The following is an 18,629-nucleotide window of genomic DNA, read 5'->3' as shown; positions in this document are numbered from 1 at the left end:
GGGACGAGGCGTTGGTGCGAGGAGGTGCCGCCATCTTCGGGCCGCTAGGCCCCCCGCACCGGTCTCTGGCCGTCAGAAGTAGGTGGTAGGTGGGCTGGGTCGCGCTGCCTGCGGTCCCCGGCCTCGTCCCCTCACTCTCCGCTGCGGAGCCACGATGCCGCAGTACCAGACCTGGGAGGAGTTCAGTCGCGCGGCCGAGAAACTCTACCTCGCCGACCCTATGAAGGTAAATCCCCGCGGGGCCGCTGTATCGGCCCCGGGTCAGGATGTCATCCCTTTGGTCCGCGCGCCCTGCGGAGCTTCTCCAGCCCCGCCGGGAGGTGCTAGGTGTGAGCGGAGACGGACCCTGCCAGGTGTCGTGGCTCCCACTGCCTCCTCCCGGAGGAGCGGCCGGACGAGTCCTGGAAACCGGGTCGTCGCCGGCCCCAAAGCGGCCCTGCTCTGCCTTCCCCGCCCCCAAGCCCTGTGGCCGCGGTAGGTTTACGTGTCTCTAAGGGCAGGGCTCCTCCCCCTGCGGCTGCGGCTTCCTGACCCTCGGTGGTTTCGGTGCCCTTTTCCTGTCCCGCTGTGGCGTATATGAGAAGGCTTGCACCCTTTTCTCGGGAGAATACTCTTAAAACGTAAAATGTTGGCGGACAGTTTAGGGGGCTCATTCGTGGTCCCCACAAAAATTATGGTGAGTAGATGCCAGAGGTTGCGTCTATACTCCTTATTAAAGAGCAAAGAGGGCCCCATGACGGGAACTGGAGCATTCAGGTCTTCATTTTTCTTCCTCCCGAGTTTCTATTAATTTTGTTGTTCTATCCAGAGACTGTTTAAGTCGCTCCTTGTTAATTAAAAGTTTCGGTAGGTTTTTAGACCTAGATACCTAACAAGAAGCTGTGAAAGTGTTTGTCCATTCTTTACAGTAACATAATAGGTGATGACATGAGTTAGGTATTTTTGAAATCGAGTGTTTTGTGTATGACACGATTTCTAGCTCCTCCATTTGGTTGACGTCCTGTGTGTGCTGGGACATTTGTTTCTCCGTGCAGTGTACTGTGAGAACGATACAGGATTTTTGTCCAGAGGTACCCACACAGTACACAAAATATCTGAAAACATAGTGAAGAGTATAGAAGTTCACGTCAAGAGTAATCGTATTTTAATTAAATTTAATAGGGAAATGAACACGAGATAGTAATGACAGCATATTGCCATGAACAGAGCTTGTCTAGAATACGCAGGATCGGGAGAGAGCTTTTCCTCTCTTCACCTCACAGAAAAGTCCAGGGCATGAAAACTTCTACTGGTTTTCAACTCTTGATTTTTTGATAGGTGAGGGGCGCTTGACTAACAGTTTTTTGTTTTTTTTTTAAAGATTTTATTTATTTATTTGACAGAGAGAAATCACAAGTAGTCGGAGAGGCAGGCAGAGAGAGAGAGAGGAGGAAGCAGGCTCCCTGCTGAGCAGAGAGCCCGACACGGGACTCGATCCCAGGACCCCGAGATCATGACCTGAGCCGAAGGCAGCGGCTTATCCCACTGAGCCACCCAGGCGCCCTTGACTAACAGTTTTGTGGAGTGCCTTCTATGTGACATTCTACACTACGTATCCTCAGGTGTATAATTCATGTGAACAGTCAAAACAATCCCTTGAGGCAAATGAATAAATGGTCTTTGATACTTTAAATGGATTGCCTGGTCTCCAAGCGATGAAGCTAGAATTTGAACCCCATTCTCTAAACGCCAAGTCTCTGCTGTCTCTGCTAGAACTAAAGAAGAGGACTTTTTTCAAGACTCCTCGGAATCCATTTTGGAGAATTTTCTGTCCTCTCTCCCACCCTCTGAGCCTGCTGAGTACACCTGCCACCTTTTACTGTTCTCTTGCATTGCTCTCACTGGAGATGGTGTTCCTGCTGGACCATGTGATAACCTCTCAATCAGTCTTTCTGCCTTTTTAATCCCTCTTTTTACTCGTGCCACACTTGTCTAAAACAAAAATGGAATTCTCTCAGTTTTCTACTTAAATACTGGCTTTTCGTTGATTGCCAGGTAAAATCCAGACTCCCAGTCCACAGTCTGACCCTCTCCAATCTTTCTGGCTTTGTCTTCCCACCATATCCACCATCGTCTGTTCTAGTCTCATGAGGTTACAGAATTTAAATCTTCATTCACACTGCTCCTTCAGTTTCTCTCCTACCCTTTTCCCTAAAAGAAAAAGGCGTGCATTGACAAAGCCATCTTTAGCAAGCTTTTTTACACTTCCCCTTCCCCCAGTTATAATGACTTGTTTTCTCTTTTAGCATTTTACCTGTGTATGCCTCTATAAAAGGACTTCATTCATGCTGTCTTGTGCTTGGTTATTTTGGTTGATGGAATTCAGAGTTCCTAAGAGAGCAAGAATCTTGATTGCTTTTTCTCCTTTTGTGGCATCAGATAACATAGGTGCCCCCTCAGTTACAAAATAGACTCTCTTACAGTGTCATAGAGCTTTTAACTCCCACTTCCCCTCATGAAGCCAGCCATTATTCTTTCAACCGAGACTAAAGAGTTTACGTAGTTGTCATGCTTAACACATTTTTTTAAAAAGATTTTATTTATTTATTCGAGAGAGGGAGTGAGTGAGAGCACAAGTGGATGGAGGCAGAGGTAGAAGCAGACTCCCCACTGAGCAGGGAGCCTTAGGCGGCGGGCTCCATCCCAAAACCCTGAGATCCTGACCTGAGCAGAGGGGAAGTCAGAAGCTTAGTCAACTGAGCCACCCAGGCACCCCCATGGTTAATTAGCACATTTTAAAATTTCTGTTTGTTTCTGGAGAACTGAATTTTTTTTAACATGTAGAATTAAATAACCCAATATATAGAATCTGGTGTCTAAAGATAATCTAGTTGTAATTTATATAAGTGCTTTCTGAGTTCCTTTTTCTCCTTCACCAAAACAAATCTCTGACTGGTGTCCCCCCCACCACACACACACACACCCAGTCCCAGGAGAGCAGAGACATAATGGGGAAAGCTGGAGAGTACAGCTCTTCATAAGCCCTTTTTCTTCAGTTTCCAGAATTGTCTCGAGGCTTCTGGTTCTACATTGTGACCATTTTATTTTATTATTATTTTTTTAAGATTTTATTTATTTATTTGACAGACAGAGATCACAAGTAGGCAGAGAGGCAGGCAGAGAGAGAGAGAGAAGGAAGCAGGCTCCCTGCTGAGTAGAGAGCCCAACATGGGGCTCCATCCCAGGACCCTGGGATCATGACCTGAGCCGAAGGCAGAGGCTTTAACCCACTGAGCCACTCAGGTGCCCCATGACCATTTTAAAATTATGTTCCTGTTTTGGCTTTTAGATACTTCACATCTTTTGAAACAGCTGGTTATTGTTGTAGGTCAGCAAAAAATGGACTCTGCTGCACTATACTATTTTGAATCCATTATTTTAAAAAAATAAAATTGATGTTCCCAGAAGTGGTAAACCCTACTGGGAGATGTTCTGTTCTAGATAAATCATTTTCTTGGCTCCCTAACTGGAATGCCGAACAGTGGAAGGTGTGTAGCACGGTGTTCAGTATAGGGATTGTTTTTGGAAAAGTCGTTGATGGAGACTTCTTTCCAGGACAGAATCCTGTTTTTCTGTCCTAATGCGTTGTGTGGTGCCGTGATTTTGCTGAATGCTTGAGTCCGATTCTACCTCCTGAGAGCCACAGGGAGGGGACAGCATGAACTGTGACTGCCGTACTTCCTGCCACAGAGATTTGGACTTGCACAGCGTAGTCTGCTGTTTTTCCTCCTACTTTTCCTTTCTTTCTTCCGTGGTGGGTTGATATTGTAGGGAAGGAAAACCTCTTTTACCCTCTTAGATTTCATAGCTGGGGCCCTGCAAATTAAACTGATAAGGGACAGAGTAACAAGAAAGAAAACTCAACACATGTATGCAGTGTGCACGGAGTTTACAAAGTATTTGACTTGAGGAGATAGTTAGAATTGGGGCCTATGTACCGTGATCAGCAATACTGATGGAGTGTGGGAAGGAGGGTGGACTAAGGACAAGGGATTTGGAGATACTGTGGAGGGGAAGGTGATTAGTAGGGATTGTTCTGCAGATACGAGTCCTCCTTTTCCCAGGAAGGGAGAAAGGAGCACCTTTATTACTAGAAATTTTATGTCACCTTTACGAAGGTTAATTTATGTCCTGTTCTTTAGCCAGAAAGGGCAGAGAGCTAATCTCTGCTCAGAACAGTCCTTATGCCAAAGTGACATGTTTTGAGGAAACATGTTGTGATCCCCTTCAGTATATAGGTGGTCCCCAACTTACAATGCTTGGACTTTAGTTTTTTGACTTTTGGTACTGCAAAAGCAATATAAATTCAGTTGAAATTGTACTATGAATTTGAATTCTGATCTTTCCTCGGGCCACAAAGTAATTTCTACACCCAGTGAAGGGCTTGAACGCATAACCCTGAGATCCAGAATTGGATGCTCTACCTACTGAGCTGGCAGTGGGTTCATTGGGGGAATAACCCCATCGTGAGTTGAGGAAGATCTGTATATTTGTGTCAGGGTGGGCAGAAGGAGAGAGAGAATCCCAAGCAGGCTCCATTCCCAGCACAGAGCCCGACATGGGGTTCAGTCTCACAACCCTGAGATCATGGCCTGAGCCAAAATCAAGAGTCGGATGCTTAACCGATTGAGCCACCCAGGTGCCCTGAGATCTGTATATTCTTAATGCCAAACCACCTTAAGAGTTTCACGGATATTCCCTGAATGTGGATGTGTTTGGGGAATTTTCAGGATATCTCTTCAAACTGGCTGCAAATAAATATTGAACTTTTTAGTAAGTCCTTTTAAAAAGTGAATTATAGTAATAGGAAGGAACTAAAATACTATTCTCTACCTCATTTCAATAATGATGTTTACAGTAAAGATGTCTGTAGATGTTTTGGCTATTCTAGAGGGATCCTCTTTAGCATACCTGAAGACTAATTATTTATGAGAAATGTCTTCTGACTTCACTGTTTCTAAATGTGTATTTTTATTTCAGGCCCGTGTGGTTCTCAAATATAGGCATTCTGATGGGAGTTTGTGTATTAAAGTAACAGATGATTTAGTTGTAAGTATACATTTTTATTTGTTGCATATTTCCAGATTCGTTTGTTTGAAATTGTTTACATAGAATTTATGCAGATTGCCCATTAGGATGCTTATTTTGCATTTCATTCCAAAGTCAGAAATCTCATTCTAGAAGCTACTTTTATAGACTCTTGGAGAAATAATGTAGTACGTCAAGTGTCATTTAGTAATTACTTCAGACCTTAAACAAAAGGAGTATACAGACTAAAACTAAAACTGGGGATGAGGGGATAGAGGTCTCCTTATGAGTGTATGGGGAGGAAATGGTGTTCGAACACAGCTTCATAGCTGCCTCCCTCCTTCCCGCCCTGCTCAGTCTTGTCCCTTCCGCACACCCCGTTACTTCCGGGACCCTCTGCCGCCTGATCTCCACACAGCGGCAGTTGTCCGCTGAATGAGTCTCCCGGCCAGCCCAGCAGCAGCCCTGTGCTTCCAAACCTAATGGTCTCAGCAGTCTGCACCTTACTGGACCTCCTGGCTGCTTCTCATACATAAAACCACTCTGGGGGAAATTGTTTTGGCATCTGTGGCTCCGTTTTATCTTCGTTTTCTTTTTCTGTGCTTGTCTTAGTGCTCTTTGCTAATAAATACCGGTTTCTCCAGAATTCTATCCTGGATCAGCTTTTGATACTGCTTCTGGAGCAGTCCATTCAGCCACAGTGCCCAGGACTGCTGCAGTCTGCTACAATCTGGAGACAAAATCTGTCTTCAGATTTGTACATTTAGGTCACATTTTTCTTTTGACTTCCTGACTAGCTCCCTGTTCAGCGTCCTTTCCTCGATGCTCCTCAGAATTAGCCTGTCCAGGATGGAACTCCTCATCACTTCTGAAACTGCCACCTCCTGTTTTCTAGTGCAATAGAGTCCGCCGTTTCCCGTTCTCACGTCCACTGGCCCCTCACGTGAAGAGCTTGTCTTCGATCCTCTGACATGCTCCGTGCGCTTTCCCAGGCACTTGGGAATTGCTGACTCAAGCACCCTGGTCTCATTTCCTGTCACAAGCATTCTGTCTCCACTGTGCCTCCCCTGAGTTTAGGGTGTCATCCTCACTTGGCTGGCTGGCTAGACCCATCTCCCAAATGTGTCCCTGCTTCCAGTTCACCCTTTAGTTGTCTGGAGAGATTTCTAAAAGGCAGGTTTGGTTTAGACCCTGCTTAAAACCTTAGTGGCTCCTCGTCACTGCTAGTGTGACTGCAACCTCACATGCCCTCCATCTTCTGCCTTTCCTGCGTTACTGCGGGGCTCCTGTGACCGGGCGGGCTGTCTTGGGCCTCTGTGCCTCTGAGTGTCCTCTTCCTGTCTTTGCGGCATTGAATCCACGGCCGCCCCAGTATGGTGAGATGGGTGCTTATCTTTCAAAATCCAGCTGAAAGGAGTGCTTCTCTTGCTTTTCTTTTTGGCTCTTTCTGTGCTGTATCATAATTGTTTTATCATATTTGTCTTCTTAGTAGATTGTGAGCTTCAAGACAGTAGAGAGCAATAAAGTTCTTACCTAATGTCCAGTGACTAGCATGGTATCCAGACCCGGAGGTTACTTAGATAAATTCTTTAAAAAATTTCAGAGTGACCTTTTGTCTTTGCTCATATATTAGCTTTTTATATATTTGCATTCCACGTTCTGTTGTGAGGTTGCGTGAATTCAGACTTTTAATGATTATCGTGTCTTCCAGGCACCAGTTAAGTTGGGAGTAACTGAAAACGTGAAAAATGGTGTCGTGTGCTAGACTTAGAGTCAAGAGATTGGAATCGGAGTTTAGCCATTTACCACTGTCTCAGCCTTGGATAAGTTCAGACCAAAGTTTGGCTTTCTGGGGCCCCGTTTCCTTATCTGTAAACTGCGGAGTGGTGATCTGCTCCCCTGATCAGGGGGTGGGACATAAACCCCACACAGGAAGGTACTTAGCATTAGTGCTTGCCTCCCAGTACATCCGCGCATGCGCTTGAGTCTGGGGTGTTCACAGTGATGATTGTCTCCATCATCTCCATTGTGATGGGCACAGAGTGGGGAGGTTTATCTACTGAAGACAAGTTGGCATGCCCTATTTTTAAGTTAGGAAAAAATGCAGAACTGATTTTAATACAAAAGGCTTTAACTCAAAATGATGACTTTTTGCCTCCAGTAATGATTAAACATAATTAAGGATGCATGGATGCCAGTATTGGGAGGAACTTTATGTCACACTGATGATTCCTGTGACAAGATCGAAATGTGAAAAATGCCTTCTGTGTTCTTTCTTAAATCTACTGAGAATAAGTCCATGTTTGGAAGGGGCCAAAGACACAACCAAATCCATTCTCCTAAATAATAAATTATCTGACTCAACTCTGACAGAAAAAAATCTGTTTCCTAATGACTCTTAAAAAATGTGTGCACTCCCCTTGCCAGTTCATCTTAATAGTTACTACTTCCTTCAGAAACTCAGTCTTAGGCTACATTTATTATTATCACTGTGTCTTTGACTTTTTTATAATCCCATTTATGCTTCATTTTTTTCTGATCCCACGACTGATTTATAATATTTTCTAGGACTTTGAAATCTTTTCTGTCAAACCATAGTGACAAGGTAGATAGATTCTCCCACAGCACATATACCGAAATTGGAATGTTGGAGACTATTATGGCCTCTTTATAAGATTGTTACACAAATTTCTACAGTATGTGGATAACAGTTTTAAGTGAGGCTAAATCAACTCAGACCAGTCGGGGATGATAAGATTGAACTATAGGTCACTCGAGTTCATGAATTTTTTTTTTTTAAGATTTATTTATTTCTGTATCTGAGAGAGGAGGGAGGGCCAAAGGGAGAAGCAGACTCCCTGCTCAGCAGGGAGCCCGACTTGGGGGGGGGGGTCCAACTTTGGGGGGTGGTTCGGAGTTCGACCCAGGGACTCCAGGATCATGACCTGAGCCGAAGGGAGTTGCTTAACAGCTAGCCACCCATCAGCTATCACCCTAAGCTGATGAATATTATTGTAGAATCATTCGTTTCTTTAAAACTCATGTGAACCCTTAGGATGGGCTAAAGAAAAATGCACCTTTTAATACAAAATAAGGGGGGAGAATTGCAGCTTAAATTTGATATTTTTGAAGACTCTAGAACAAATGGTTTTTGACAAACCACAGGCAGATCTTAAGCATGTATTTAACTTGGAGCAAATATTTAACTTAGAGCAAGGAAAAATTTGGTTTGGATTAAAAATTGTGAATACCTTCAAAAAATCAAAGCTGGACTGATTTATTTGGTTTAATTTAGACCATCACCAGCTGTGAGCAAGGGATGGTGGATTTTTTTTTCCTTAAAAAAGGAAAATTTTTAAATTTTCCCATCTCCCAATTTCACAAGTAGGGAAACAAGCCCTAATATTGCTGTGCTTTTCCCAGTATAACTCAGTTACTCATGACCAGATCCCAGGGAGAAAATAATCTGATTCCTAGCCTGGAGTTCTCATCAGACCCTACAGCAGGACTTAGCATGTTACTTAATTAGTCATTTTTTTTTTTTAAGATTTTATTTGTTTATTTGACAGACAGAGATCACAAGTAGGCAGAGAGGCAGGCAGAGAGAGAGAGAGAAGGAAGCAGGCTCCCTGCTGAGCAGAGAGCCCAATGCGGGACTCGATCCCAGGATCCTGAGATCATGACCTGAGCCGAAGGCAGTGGCTTAACCCACTGAGCCACCCAGGCGCCGCTAATTAGTCATTTTTGAGGAGCTTCAGAGTTCATTTAGTTTTTTGCTTACGGCAGTGGAGTTGGAAATACTAAAAGATACTAAAGGAATGAATTTTCGGGGGCATAGAAACCTTAACTGCCTTAGTATGAGGAAAGACTCCTATTTGTACCCAATCCTACATTTGCTACGTTGTTGATAATCTAGTTTTGCGTAGTTAATGTGTACTTTTAACATTTCTGACAGTGTTTGGTGTATAGAACAGACCAAGCCCAAGACGTAAAGAAGATTGAGAAATTCCACAGTCAACTAATGCGACTTATGGTAGCCAAGGAATCCCGCAGTGTTGCCATGGAAACGGACTGAATGGTTTGAAAAGAAGATCTGTCGTGTTCTTAGGAAGTAAATCTCTTTTGAATCTGAAAAAGTATTGGGAAAGAAAATACTTTATGTAACTGAGCTCTTCAGAAATGGGGAGATGATTTTTTGTACTTTTTTTTTTTTTATGTTTACTTTAGAGAGCTAGGAATGTAAATGCTTTCAGGTAGGAAACTTTTATTTATTTTTGGAAACTGAACAAATACATCTATGTTGGGAAATCTTTTGCAGGTTGATGTGGGACAAAATACATTAATTATTCTCTGGTAAGTTTGTTTCGGTAATTTGAAAATGAGATACCAGTGAAAGGCAGTTCTTCCTTTATTAAATTTTAGTTAATTTAATTAAAAGGCAGTTAATTAAAAGGCAGTTCTTCCTTTATTAAATTTAGTTAATCTATCTTTGAAAGAAAATTAAATGTAACTATTTTGCCAGATTGATATATTTCTTTTGGAGCATGAAATCTGTGCTGTTGATGACCTACAAACAAAATATGGTAACTGGAATTAATCTGTGCACAGCAGCATACCAGACTCTGTATGATACAGTGTGTAGTCTCTGTTCTGTCTGAAAGTGATCATGGAGGGCACCTGGGTGGCTCAGTGGGTTAAAGCCTCTGCCTTCAGCTCCCGTCTTGATCCCAGGGCCCTGGGATCTGGCTGCATCAGGCCTCTGCTCAGTGGGAAGCCTGCTTCCCTTCCTCTCTCTGCCTGCCTCTATGCCTACTTGTGATCTCTGTCAAATAAATAAATAAAATCTTTAAAAAATAATAATAATCATCATGGAAACAGTTAATGCTTTCCTTACCTAACACTTTACAAATTTGAACTGTGTTTTTGAATATAAGGGATTTGCAAGCAGAGACTTGCTTTGAATCTAGTTTTCAGTGCTTGGAAACAACTGCAGTTACTTTAAGTGCATGAACAGAGTGATCACTAGTGGGCTGAAAGCACCGTATACACAAGTGTTTGCCACAGATTTCCCATCTGCATTTTCCTGGAAGGGCTAAAGATTATTCAAACTGTTAAATCTTTGCATGTGTCTGTGCCTGCCCCCACTCCCCCCACTCGTTTCTCTCTGTATTTAACCAGGGTGTTAAGCCTGACTGTCATGGCTGTTATGTTTTCCATTAGGCCAGAAGGATGTTATTTGATATTTATCATATTGTAACCTTAATTTTACCACCTAAATGTTCATATGTTGCTTCCTACATTACAGTATTTTTTGGTTAGGAATTTGTCTTGTTGAGCAGCATTTTAATGTGAAAATTTCATTAGCCATATAAATTTTTGCATGTTTCAGAGAATTAAGTAAAATATTATATGAATATATTGTTTCTGTTGAAGTTTTTAAGTTCTCAAGAATATACTGTATTCATTTAGTCTAAAATGAGCCTGATGATGCTGTAAGTAAATTTTGTTTGTTGTTTTGTTTGTTGGTACTTTTCATTACATGACTTTCTCTGAAGAGGTATGTTGATGGCAAGGTTGTTTTCATCATTAAGAGGAGTAACATCAAATAGTAAAGGGTATTTGGGGTTTGGGGTTGTGTCCCCACCCCCCACCCCTGAATCAGTGGGATCACTGGAGGATTTTTGGCCTTTTTCTTTTTCATTTACGCCTTCTACTTACTAACACTACTTTATAAAAATAACCTGGAAGGGTGAGACTGGGATTGGGATTCCTCGGGTCCTTACAACTTAGAGCTTATAGCAGAGGGCGCAAGGCAGATAGCCTGTGTTACAGTATTGGCTCTGCTACTTCCTGATTCTGTGGTCTTTGGATACTTCTCTGAGCCCATTTCCTTCTCTGGAAATTGGGCTGACAACAGTACTTCTAGGACTTGAGAATCAAATGGTAGAGCCTATCTAGGTCAATAAATAGTAGCTGCTAGCAGTAGTAATTATATTTTTTTCAGGGGAAAAGGTGTACCTGGCTCTTAAAGTTTATTTCATAATTTTAATTGAAGGATTATTTAGAAATAACATCTGCTTTTTCTGCTGAGAGCTGTATCTTTTATTAAATGTCATTTTTGGCAGTTGGGGAACAAAATAGGACTGTCCCCATAAAGAGTGTTCTTATGTGGGAAGAAACTGAAATCCTTAAATCTAAAGCTTCTGTTTGTGTTTGCACAAAATAAAACTATTAAGATAACTAATTTGTAAGTATCGAGTTTCTTAAAGTAAATATAAATAACAAAACCCCAAATCATCATATATTCTGAAAATTGCAGTGCTCTATACTCCCAATTTTTTTTTTTACTTATGAAGTATTTTAGACACCCTAATCACACACACCCGGGTTAATTTTTAACAAACGTGTTTGTGATATGTTTGGTCAAACCCTGCTGACTCTCATGTAACCCACATGAAGTCACGGTAGTGATTGAGATTCTAGGTGTAGTTAGCAGTTAAAACAGTTTCATTTTGTTCTTCTAAGGACCCACTCTCCTTGGAGCGCAGAGTTCATTAAACATTGCTGTTAGGCTACATATGTTCTCTACTTAACCTCTTGGGGTACCTAGTCTGCCAGCTTTCTGTCTTAAAAATAAAAGGTCTCGTGGCATGTGAGTGGTTCAGTTGGTTAAGTGTCCCACTCTTGATTTCAGCTCAGGTCATGACCTTGGTCGTCGGATTGAGCCCTGCATTTTGCTCCATGCTTAAGATTCTCTCCCTCTCCCTCTACCCCTGTCCCACATGGGTTGCTTGTGCTCGCAAAAAAAAAAAAAAAAAAAAAAGAAGCGTGTGTGTGTGTATAAAGTGTCTTAGGCACAGCTTTAAGTCATTGATAGAGGCAGTGTTGGCAGCATTTTATAGTTGATACCTTCTGTTACCCTTAGGAAACTCTAAGATTAGCAATTGTATGATGCTAAAAGTCTTCAAAGTATTCTAAAACAAATTCAAAATGAGGGAAATATGAAATTAATTGCCCAAGAACAGTAAGAGGTCCTATCCTTTCTGCCTACTGAAAATAAAACTAAAAGCCAAATCCCTATATTCGTTGCACTCCTCCTGTTCATCTTCGTCAAAGATGGCCTTGTGGTAACTTGTCATCATATTCAGAATTACTTCTCTTGGAACAACAGGGAGAACGTTCCTTTTACTGCAGTTGAAATGTATGATAATGTGAGAAGAAAGTCAAAATAATTTCATTCCTCTTTCTTATATTAAAAGCACTAGTTGGGGGGTACTTGGCTGGCTCAGTTGGAGGAATGTGTGGCTCTTGGATTTCAGAGTCGTGAGTTTGCAACCCACGGTGGGGAGAGAGAATAAGCTTTAAAAGCACTAGTTGGACTGGTTTGCGATAAGGTGGAGCGGCCACTTGCCGCCGCAGCTCTTCTACCAGCTTCAGCTATGAGTGTGTTGACCTCCAAAAGAAAACAGCAGGTGGATTAGGGAAGAAGATGAGAGCTTGAAGTACTACTGAACCCAGGACGAGTCCACCCTCCCTCAGCGCCCCCGGTATCCCACAGCCTGAACTCAGCACATGGGAAAGCTGGAAGTGAGTATTGGAGTACAGATGGGCATAAGCCCTCTCAGTCTGGCTCAAGGAGTACAAGGGGAACTTCTAATACACCCAAGAGAGTGTAGAAATCTTTTGGTTTTTTGCTCTTTTGTGTTCTCTTACCATGCTACCACTTTGATCCCCAGCAGTCCCATCATGGTGGTAGCATCCGCTGTCAGCATTGGGAGCCTGTGGGAGCCAAAACGTGGGGAGAGGACCCTTCCTCTCCTGTACAGCTTTGTCTCCAAGAGGGTAGAACCAATCCCCATTGCATTTCTCTCTTTGGCCTCCCTCCACTTGGCCCTGGATGCAGACACAGTGTCAAAGTAGTCTTCTGTCCAGAGAATTAGAAATAGAAGGAACCCAAAAATACCAAAGGGATCACAGAGAGGAAGGAATTTCAGAAAGGGACCTCATTAAGTTGCTGATGAACCCCTGGGTCCACGGCCAAGCTGTACGTATGTGTGGATCTGATCCTTTTCAGTAGACCAAAGACTAATGAAGAGACCACCACCTAGATCCCAGCCAGGCAACTAGGAGGCATTTACATCCTGTAGATCCAGAAAGCGCTGCAGTAGTTTAGAACAGACATCCCAAACTGTTTTCTGAAGGCTGTGAGTCCAGTGTCAGTTTAGCTTTCAAAACCCTTGCCTTGGAACGCCTGGGTGGCTCAGTGGGTTAAAGTCTCTGCCTTCAGCTTGGGTCATGATCCCAGGGTACTGGGATCGAGCCCCACATTGGGTTCTCTGCTCAGCAGGGAGCCTGCTTCCCTCTCTCTCTCTGCCTGCCTCTCTGCCTACTTGTGATCTCTGTTAAATAAATAAAATAATTTTTAAAAAACACACACAAAAAACTCTTGCCTGATCTTACACACCTGAAACTCATATAATGTGTTATGTCCATTTTGCCAGAATTTTTAAAAAATAATAAACTTTTGCCTACAACCTAGCCAGGTTGACTGCCTGCTGAAACAAAAACTCAGTATTTTCTAAAAATAAACTGAGTTTTTAGAAACTCAGTATTGAACTCTTGTTCAAAGAGTTTTGAACTCTTTGGATTTGAACAAGAGTTAGAGTTTAATGACAGTGTTCAAAATGTCAAGGATACAATCCAGAATTGCCTGGCACACCAGGAAATGGGGAAAACCTCAGCTCCTAGAAAAAGACACAGATATCACATGTTGGAATTACTTGACAAAGACGTTAAAGCAACTATTATAAAAGTGCTCCAGCAAATAATCAAGAACTCTCTTGTAGCCAATGGGAGGAAAAAGAACCTCTGCAAGGAAATAGAAGATATATATAAAAAGAACAAAATGGAAATTTTAGAACTGAAATACACAGTAACCAAAATGAAAAACTCCCTGAATAGTGTAGCATAATGGAGGAAACCATGAACTTGAAGATAAACCAAGAGAATTTAATCTGACCAGAGAAAAAGGTTGGGAAATGACAAAACAAAACCATGAGCAGAACTTCAGAGATCTGCAGGACAATAATAAAAGGTCTAACATTTGTGCCATCTGAATCCCTGGAGGAGAGGAGAAAGCATAATGCTGGAAAAAAATATTTGAGGAAATACTAGCTAGGAACTACCCAGTTTGGTGAAAAACTTAAACCTTTGGATTCAGGAAACTCACAAGATACCCACACCCAACAGAGTCGTAATGAAAACTGGACAATACTCTTGAAAGCAACCATTGGAAAAGCAATGCATTATGGGAAATAATGATTTGGATGACTGATCTCTCATCAGAAATGGAGGCCAGAAGGAAGGAGCACAACATTTTGAAAAGACTAAAAGGAAAGAACTGACAACCCAGAATTCTATATCCAGTGAAAATGTCCTTCAGGAACTAACTGAAAAGTCACTCTTAGATGAAGAAAAACAAAGAATTCATTCCCAGCAGACCTGGTCTAAAACAAACCACTAAAGGGAGTTCCTCAGACCGAAAGGAGATGACGCCATAACAAAAACAGAAACATTGAGGAAAGAAGGAAGAGCAACGGGAATAGTCATGATCTGGGTTAAAAGAATTAAACAGTTCTCTTGAGTTCTTAAAATACATTTGATGATAGAAATAAAATAAGACACCAATGGTGTTTTCACTGATGGAATACATAAGACATCAGTAACAAAGGGGGATTGTGGAAACTGTATGATAAAGTTTCTACAGTCCACTCAAAGTGATGAAATCTTGTTTCCAAGTAGACTGAAAAACTACATATGTGTATCCTCATCTCTCAAGCAACCACTAAAATAACTGCAAGTAGTTCTTTTAGTAGATAGATAAATGAAATACTGAAAAAAAAAAAAAAAAGACCCCAAGAAAGGCAAGAAAGGGTTATCAGGAATAACAACAAAACAGGAAACAAACACAAAACAATAAAATGATAGACCTAAAGGCAAACATATCAATACTTATATTAAGTGCCAATAGTCTATGCACACAGGAATTTAAAAAAAAAATCAAAAAACAAAACACTAGAACCAACTATATGCCCTTTACTTAACAGTTTATTATAAAATATATAAATCAGGGATGCCTGGGTGACTCAGTGGGTTGAGCCGCTGCCTTCGGCTCGGGTCATGATCTCAGGGTCTTGGGATCGAGTCCCACATCAGGCTCTCTGCTCTGCAGGGAGCCTGCTTCCCTTCCTCTCTCTCTGCCTGCCTCTCTGCCTACTTGTGATCTCTCTCTGTCAAATAAATAAAATCTTTAAAAAATAAAGATATAAATCAGGATTGATCAAATGAAGAAATACAGGATAAGGTCTGGAAAGATATAAAATGTAAGCCTTCCATGACCTTAGGGTTTATTACTCTCCTAGTGTGTTCATGAATGATTACAAGCGCAATCTTTGGCTGTCCATTATGTTCTGTGATGTAACAATGATTGAATCACTGGCCATGCACTAGAACTTGATCTCCAGCCACCCTTACCCTTCCCAGAGGATGGGCTAACCACCCTCCTTAGAGCCCTAATCCTCTAATTACACGGTTGGTCTTTCTGGCATGGCTAACCTCCTTCCTGAGTTACTTCATTAGCATAAACTCAGAGGTGGTCCCAGGGACCCACCATGAATAACAAAGGTACTTCTGTCACTCAGAAGACTGCAAAGATTTAGAGGTTAATTCCTGGGAACCTTGGTTTCCTGGAATAAAGACCAGAAAACTTCTTTACAATAAATCTCAGCTGTAGAACATTCACTGATGTCATACAGGAGACAAACCAGTGCAGTAAGGCAAGAAAAAGAAATAAAAGGCATCCAAATTGAAGAGGAAGAAGTAACTATCTGTAGATAACTTGATTGCCTACATAGAGAATCTTATGGAATCTACAAAAAAAAAAAAAAAAAACAAAAAAAAACTGCAGAAACTAATAAGATTGCAGGTTACAAGATTAATATATTTCTATAATATATACAACTTTATATTCCTATATCTATTCCTATATATAGGAATATACTTAGAAGAAACATGGAAATTAAACTGAAAGTACATTTTTAATATCAAAAGATATGTACTGAAAGCTACAAATCATAGCTGAGAGAAATTAAGAAGACTTAAGTGAGTGATCTATTTTATTTACAGCTCAGAAGAATCAGTATATTAAAATGTCATTTTCCCCCGAATTGATGTATAGATTCAATGTATTCCCCAGTTAAAATCCCAGCAGGCTTTTTTGTAGAAATTGGTATTATGATTCTGAAATTCACATGGGAAAGCAAAAGAGCAGGTGGGAATAGCTAAAACATCTTTGCCAAAGGTGTGCCAAAATGTGGAGCTATAACTGCCTTTTTTCATGTCTTGCAAAGCTACCAGCATAAACCGCACCAGCATAAACGAGATCAGTGGAACAGAATACAGTCCAGAAACAGACCCACACATATAAGGATAACTTAAGTTACAAAGATCTAAAAGCAAGTCATGGAGAAAAGACAGTCTGGAGAAAAGACAGTCTGTTTAACGAATGGTGCCGGGATTCATTATTCCTATGGTTTAAAAAATTCAAACATTACCTCTACCTTGCACCATATACAGATATTAACTTAAAAGATGAACTATGGATCTAAATATAAAACCACAAAACTTTTTTAAGAAGATTATTTATTCTGGAGTGGAGGAGAGAGGGAGAATCCAAGCAGACTCCTCGCTAAGCACAGAGACCAATGTGGGGCTCAATCGGGATCCCCGAGATCATGACCCAAGGCGAAATCAAGAGTTGGATGCTTAACTGACTAAGCCACCCACTCTCCCCTAAACCACAAAATTTATAGAAGAGAAAAGGAGGGAATCTTTGTGACCTCGGTTAGGCAAAGATTTCTTAATCTCTCTGCAATGTATTAAAAAAAAATGGGCTTCAAAATTAAAATCTTCTGTTCTTCCAGAGACACTAAGGCAATGACAAGCCACATATCAAAAGAAATTATTTGTAAAGCATATGTGTGTGTGTATATATATATATATGCACACACACACACATATGTATAAACTCTCATATAAAAGACTCTCAAACCTCCTCCCCCAAAAAAGTAAACAAAAGACCCTTGACTGAGGATGTACATGTGGCCAATAAACCCAAGAAAAGATGTTGAACAGTAAGTATTAATTGTTAGGAGATGCAATTTAAGATCATGAGATAACACTCCGCAACTATTAGAGTGGCTAAAATTTAAAAGCTTGACTGCAACAAGAGCTGATAAGGACTTGGAGCAACCAGAAATCTCATATACTGCTGGTAGGAACACAAACTGGTATGACCATTTGGAAAACAGGCAGTTTCTTTAAAAATTATACATGAATCTACCATCCACACAAAGACTTGTACATGAATTTTTTTTTTTTTTAGATTTTTTTTTTTAAGGTACTATTTTTAGGGACTCCTGTGTGGCTCAGTCAGTTAAACCACTGCCTTCAGCTCAGGTCATGATCCCAGGATCCTGGGATGGAGTCCCGCAGAGCAGGGAGCCTGCTTCTCTCTCTGCCTCTGTCTGTCACTCTGCCTGTTTGTGCTGTCTCACTCTCTCTCTCTCTGACAAATAAATAAATCTTTAATTAAAAAAAAAGATACTATTTTTAGGGCCCCTGGGTGGCTCAGTAGGTTAAATATCTGCTCAGATCATGATCCCAGGGTCCTGAGATTGAGCCCTGCATCAGGCTCCCTGCTGCAGGGAGGGGATTCTGCTTCTCCCTCTGTCCTTACCCCTGCTTGTGCTCTCTTGCATGCACTGTCTCTCTCAAATAGCAAAAAAAAAATATTTATTTATTTATTTATTTTTAAATAATCTGTACACCCAACCTGGGGCTTGAACTCACAACCCTGAAATCAGGAGTCCCACATTCTACTGAATGAGCCAACCAGGTGCCCCAACTTGTACATGAATGTTAATCCTGGCTTTATCTGTTAATAGCCCCAAAGTGGGAATAACCGAAAGTCCACCAACAAGTCAAGTTTTGGATAAACAAACTGTGGTATATCCATACATAGCAATACCACTCAATGATGAAAAGGAGGAATAATTACCAACACTCACGACAACATCGATGAATCTCGAAATAACCCTGATTTAAAGGAACCGGGTCTATAAGTACATCCTGAATGATTTAATGTAGGTGAACTTCTAGCTGCAAAAACTGCAAAATAACCTAGAGTGACTGCAGGCAGAGGAGTGCTTTCCTTGGGGACCAGGGGCCAGGGAACAGAGGGGATTGCAGTGACACATGAGCACACTTTGCGGGCTATGGATATATTCACAAACTCCATCCTGGTGATGGTTCCATGAGCATTCACATACCTCAAAATAGGAAATTGCACATTCTAAATATTTGCAGCTTATTGTATGCCAATCATACCCCCAGTAGGGTGTTTTGGGGGGGGGGGAGAAGGAGGAGGGCGGCTGGGTGTCACAGTTGGTTAAGCACCCGACTTGGTTAGGGTTAAGGTCCTGAGATAGAGCCCCGCGGCAGTC

The 18,629-nt window shown here is 41.6% G+C and overlaps 1 protein-coding gene and 1 long non-coding RNA gene across 2 annotated transcripts; both read left to right on the top strand.

Annotated features, from left to right (window-relative positions):
- Positions 1–21: 21 nt before the first annotated feature.
- On the top strand, positions 22–11,311 carry SRP9 (signal recognition particle 9). The gene is made up of 3 exons (XM_059412911.1): positions 22–226; positions 5,020–5,088; positions 9,023–11,311. Exons 1-3 carry the CDS (start codon positions 155–157, stop codon positions 9,140–9,142), a joined length of 261 nt encoding a protein of 86 aa, XP_059268894.1. The 5' UTR covers positions 22–154; the 3' UTR covers positions 9,143–11,311.
- LOC132025522 (uncharacterized) lies at positions 234–2,330 on the top strand. Its single transcript, XR_009406605.1, has 2 exons — positions 234–676; positions 1,383–2,330. It is a non-coding gene; the product is annotated as an uncharacterized LOC132025522 (long non-coding RNA).
- Positions 11,312–18,629: the final 7,318 nt, after the last annotated feature.

This window comes from Mustela nigripes, chromosome 10, assembly GCF_022355385.1.
Source record: "Mustela nigripes isolate SB6536 chromosome 10, MUSNIG.SB6536, whole genome shotgun sequence".
Taxonomy (NCBI): Eukaryota; Metazoa; Chordata; class Mammalia; order Carnivora; family Mustelidae; genus Mustela; species Mustela nigripes.
This window is presented reverse-complemented; position numbering and strand designations above follow the sequence as displayed.

What these genes read in the sequence shown, in the direction of transcription:
- SRP9 (XM_059412911.1), top strand. Translation starts at nt 155, where the DNA reads ATGCCGCAGTACCAGACCTGGGAGGAGTTCAGTCGCGCGGCCGAGAAA. An exon ending in ACCTCGCCGACCCTATGAAG is followed by an intron (nt 227 to 5,019) that starts GTAAATCCCCGC and finishes TTTTTATTTCAG; the next exon opens with GCCCGTGTGGTTCTCAAATA. An exon ending in AAGTAACAGATGATTTAGTT is followed by an intron (nt 5,089 to 9,022) that starts GTAAGTATACAT and finishes CATTTCTGACAG; the next exon opens with TGTTTGGTGTATAGAACAGA.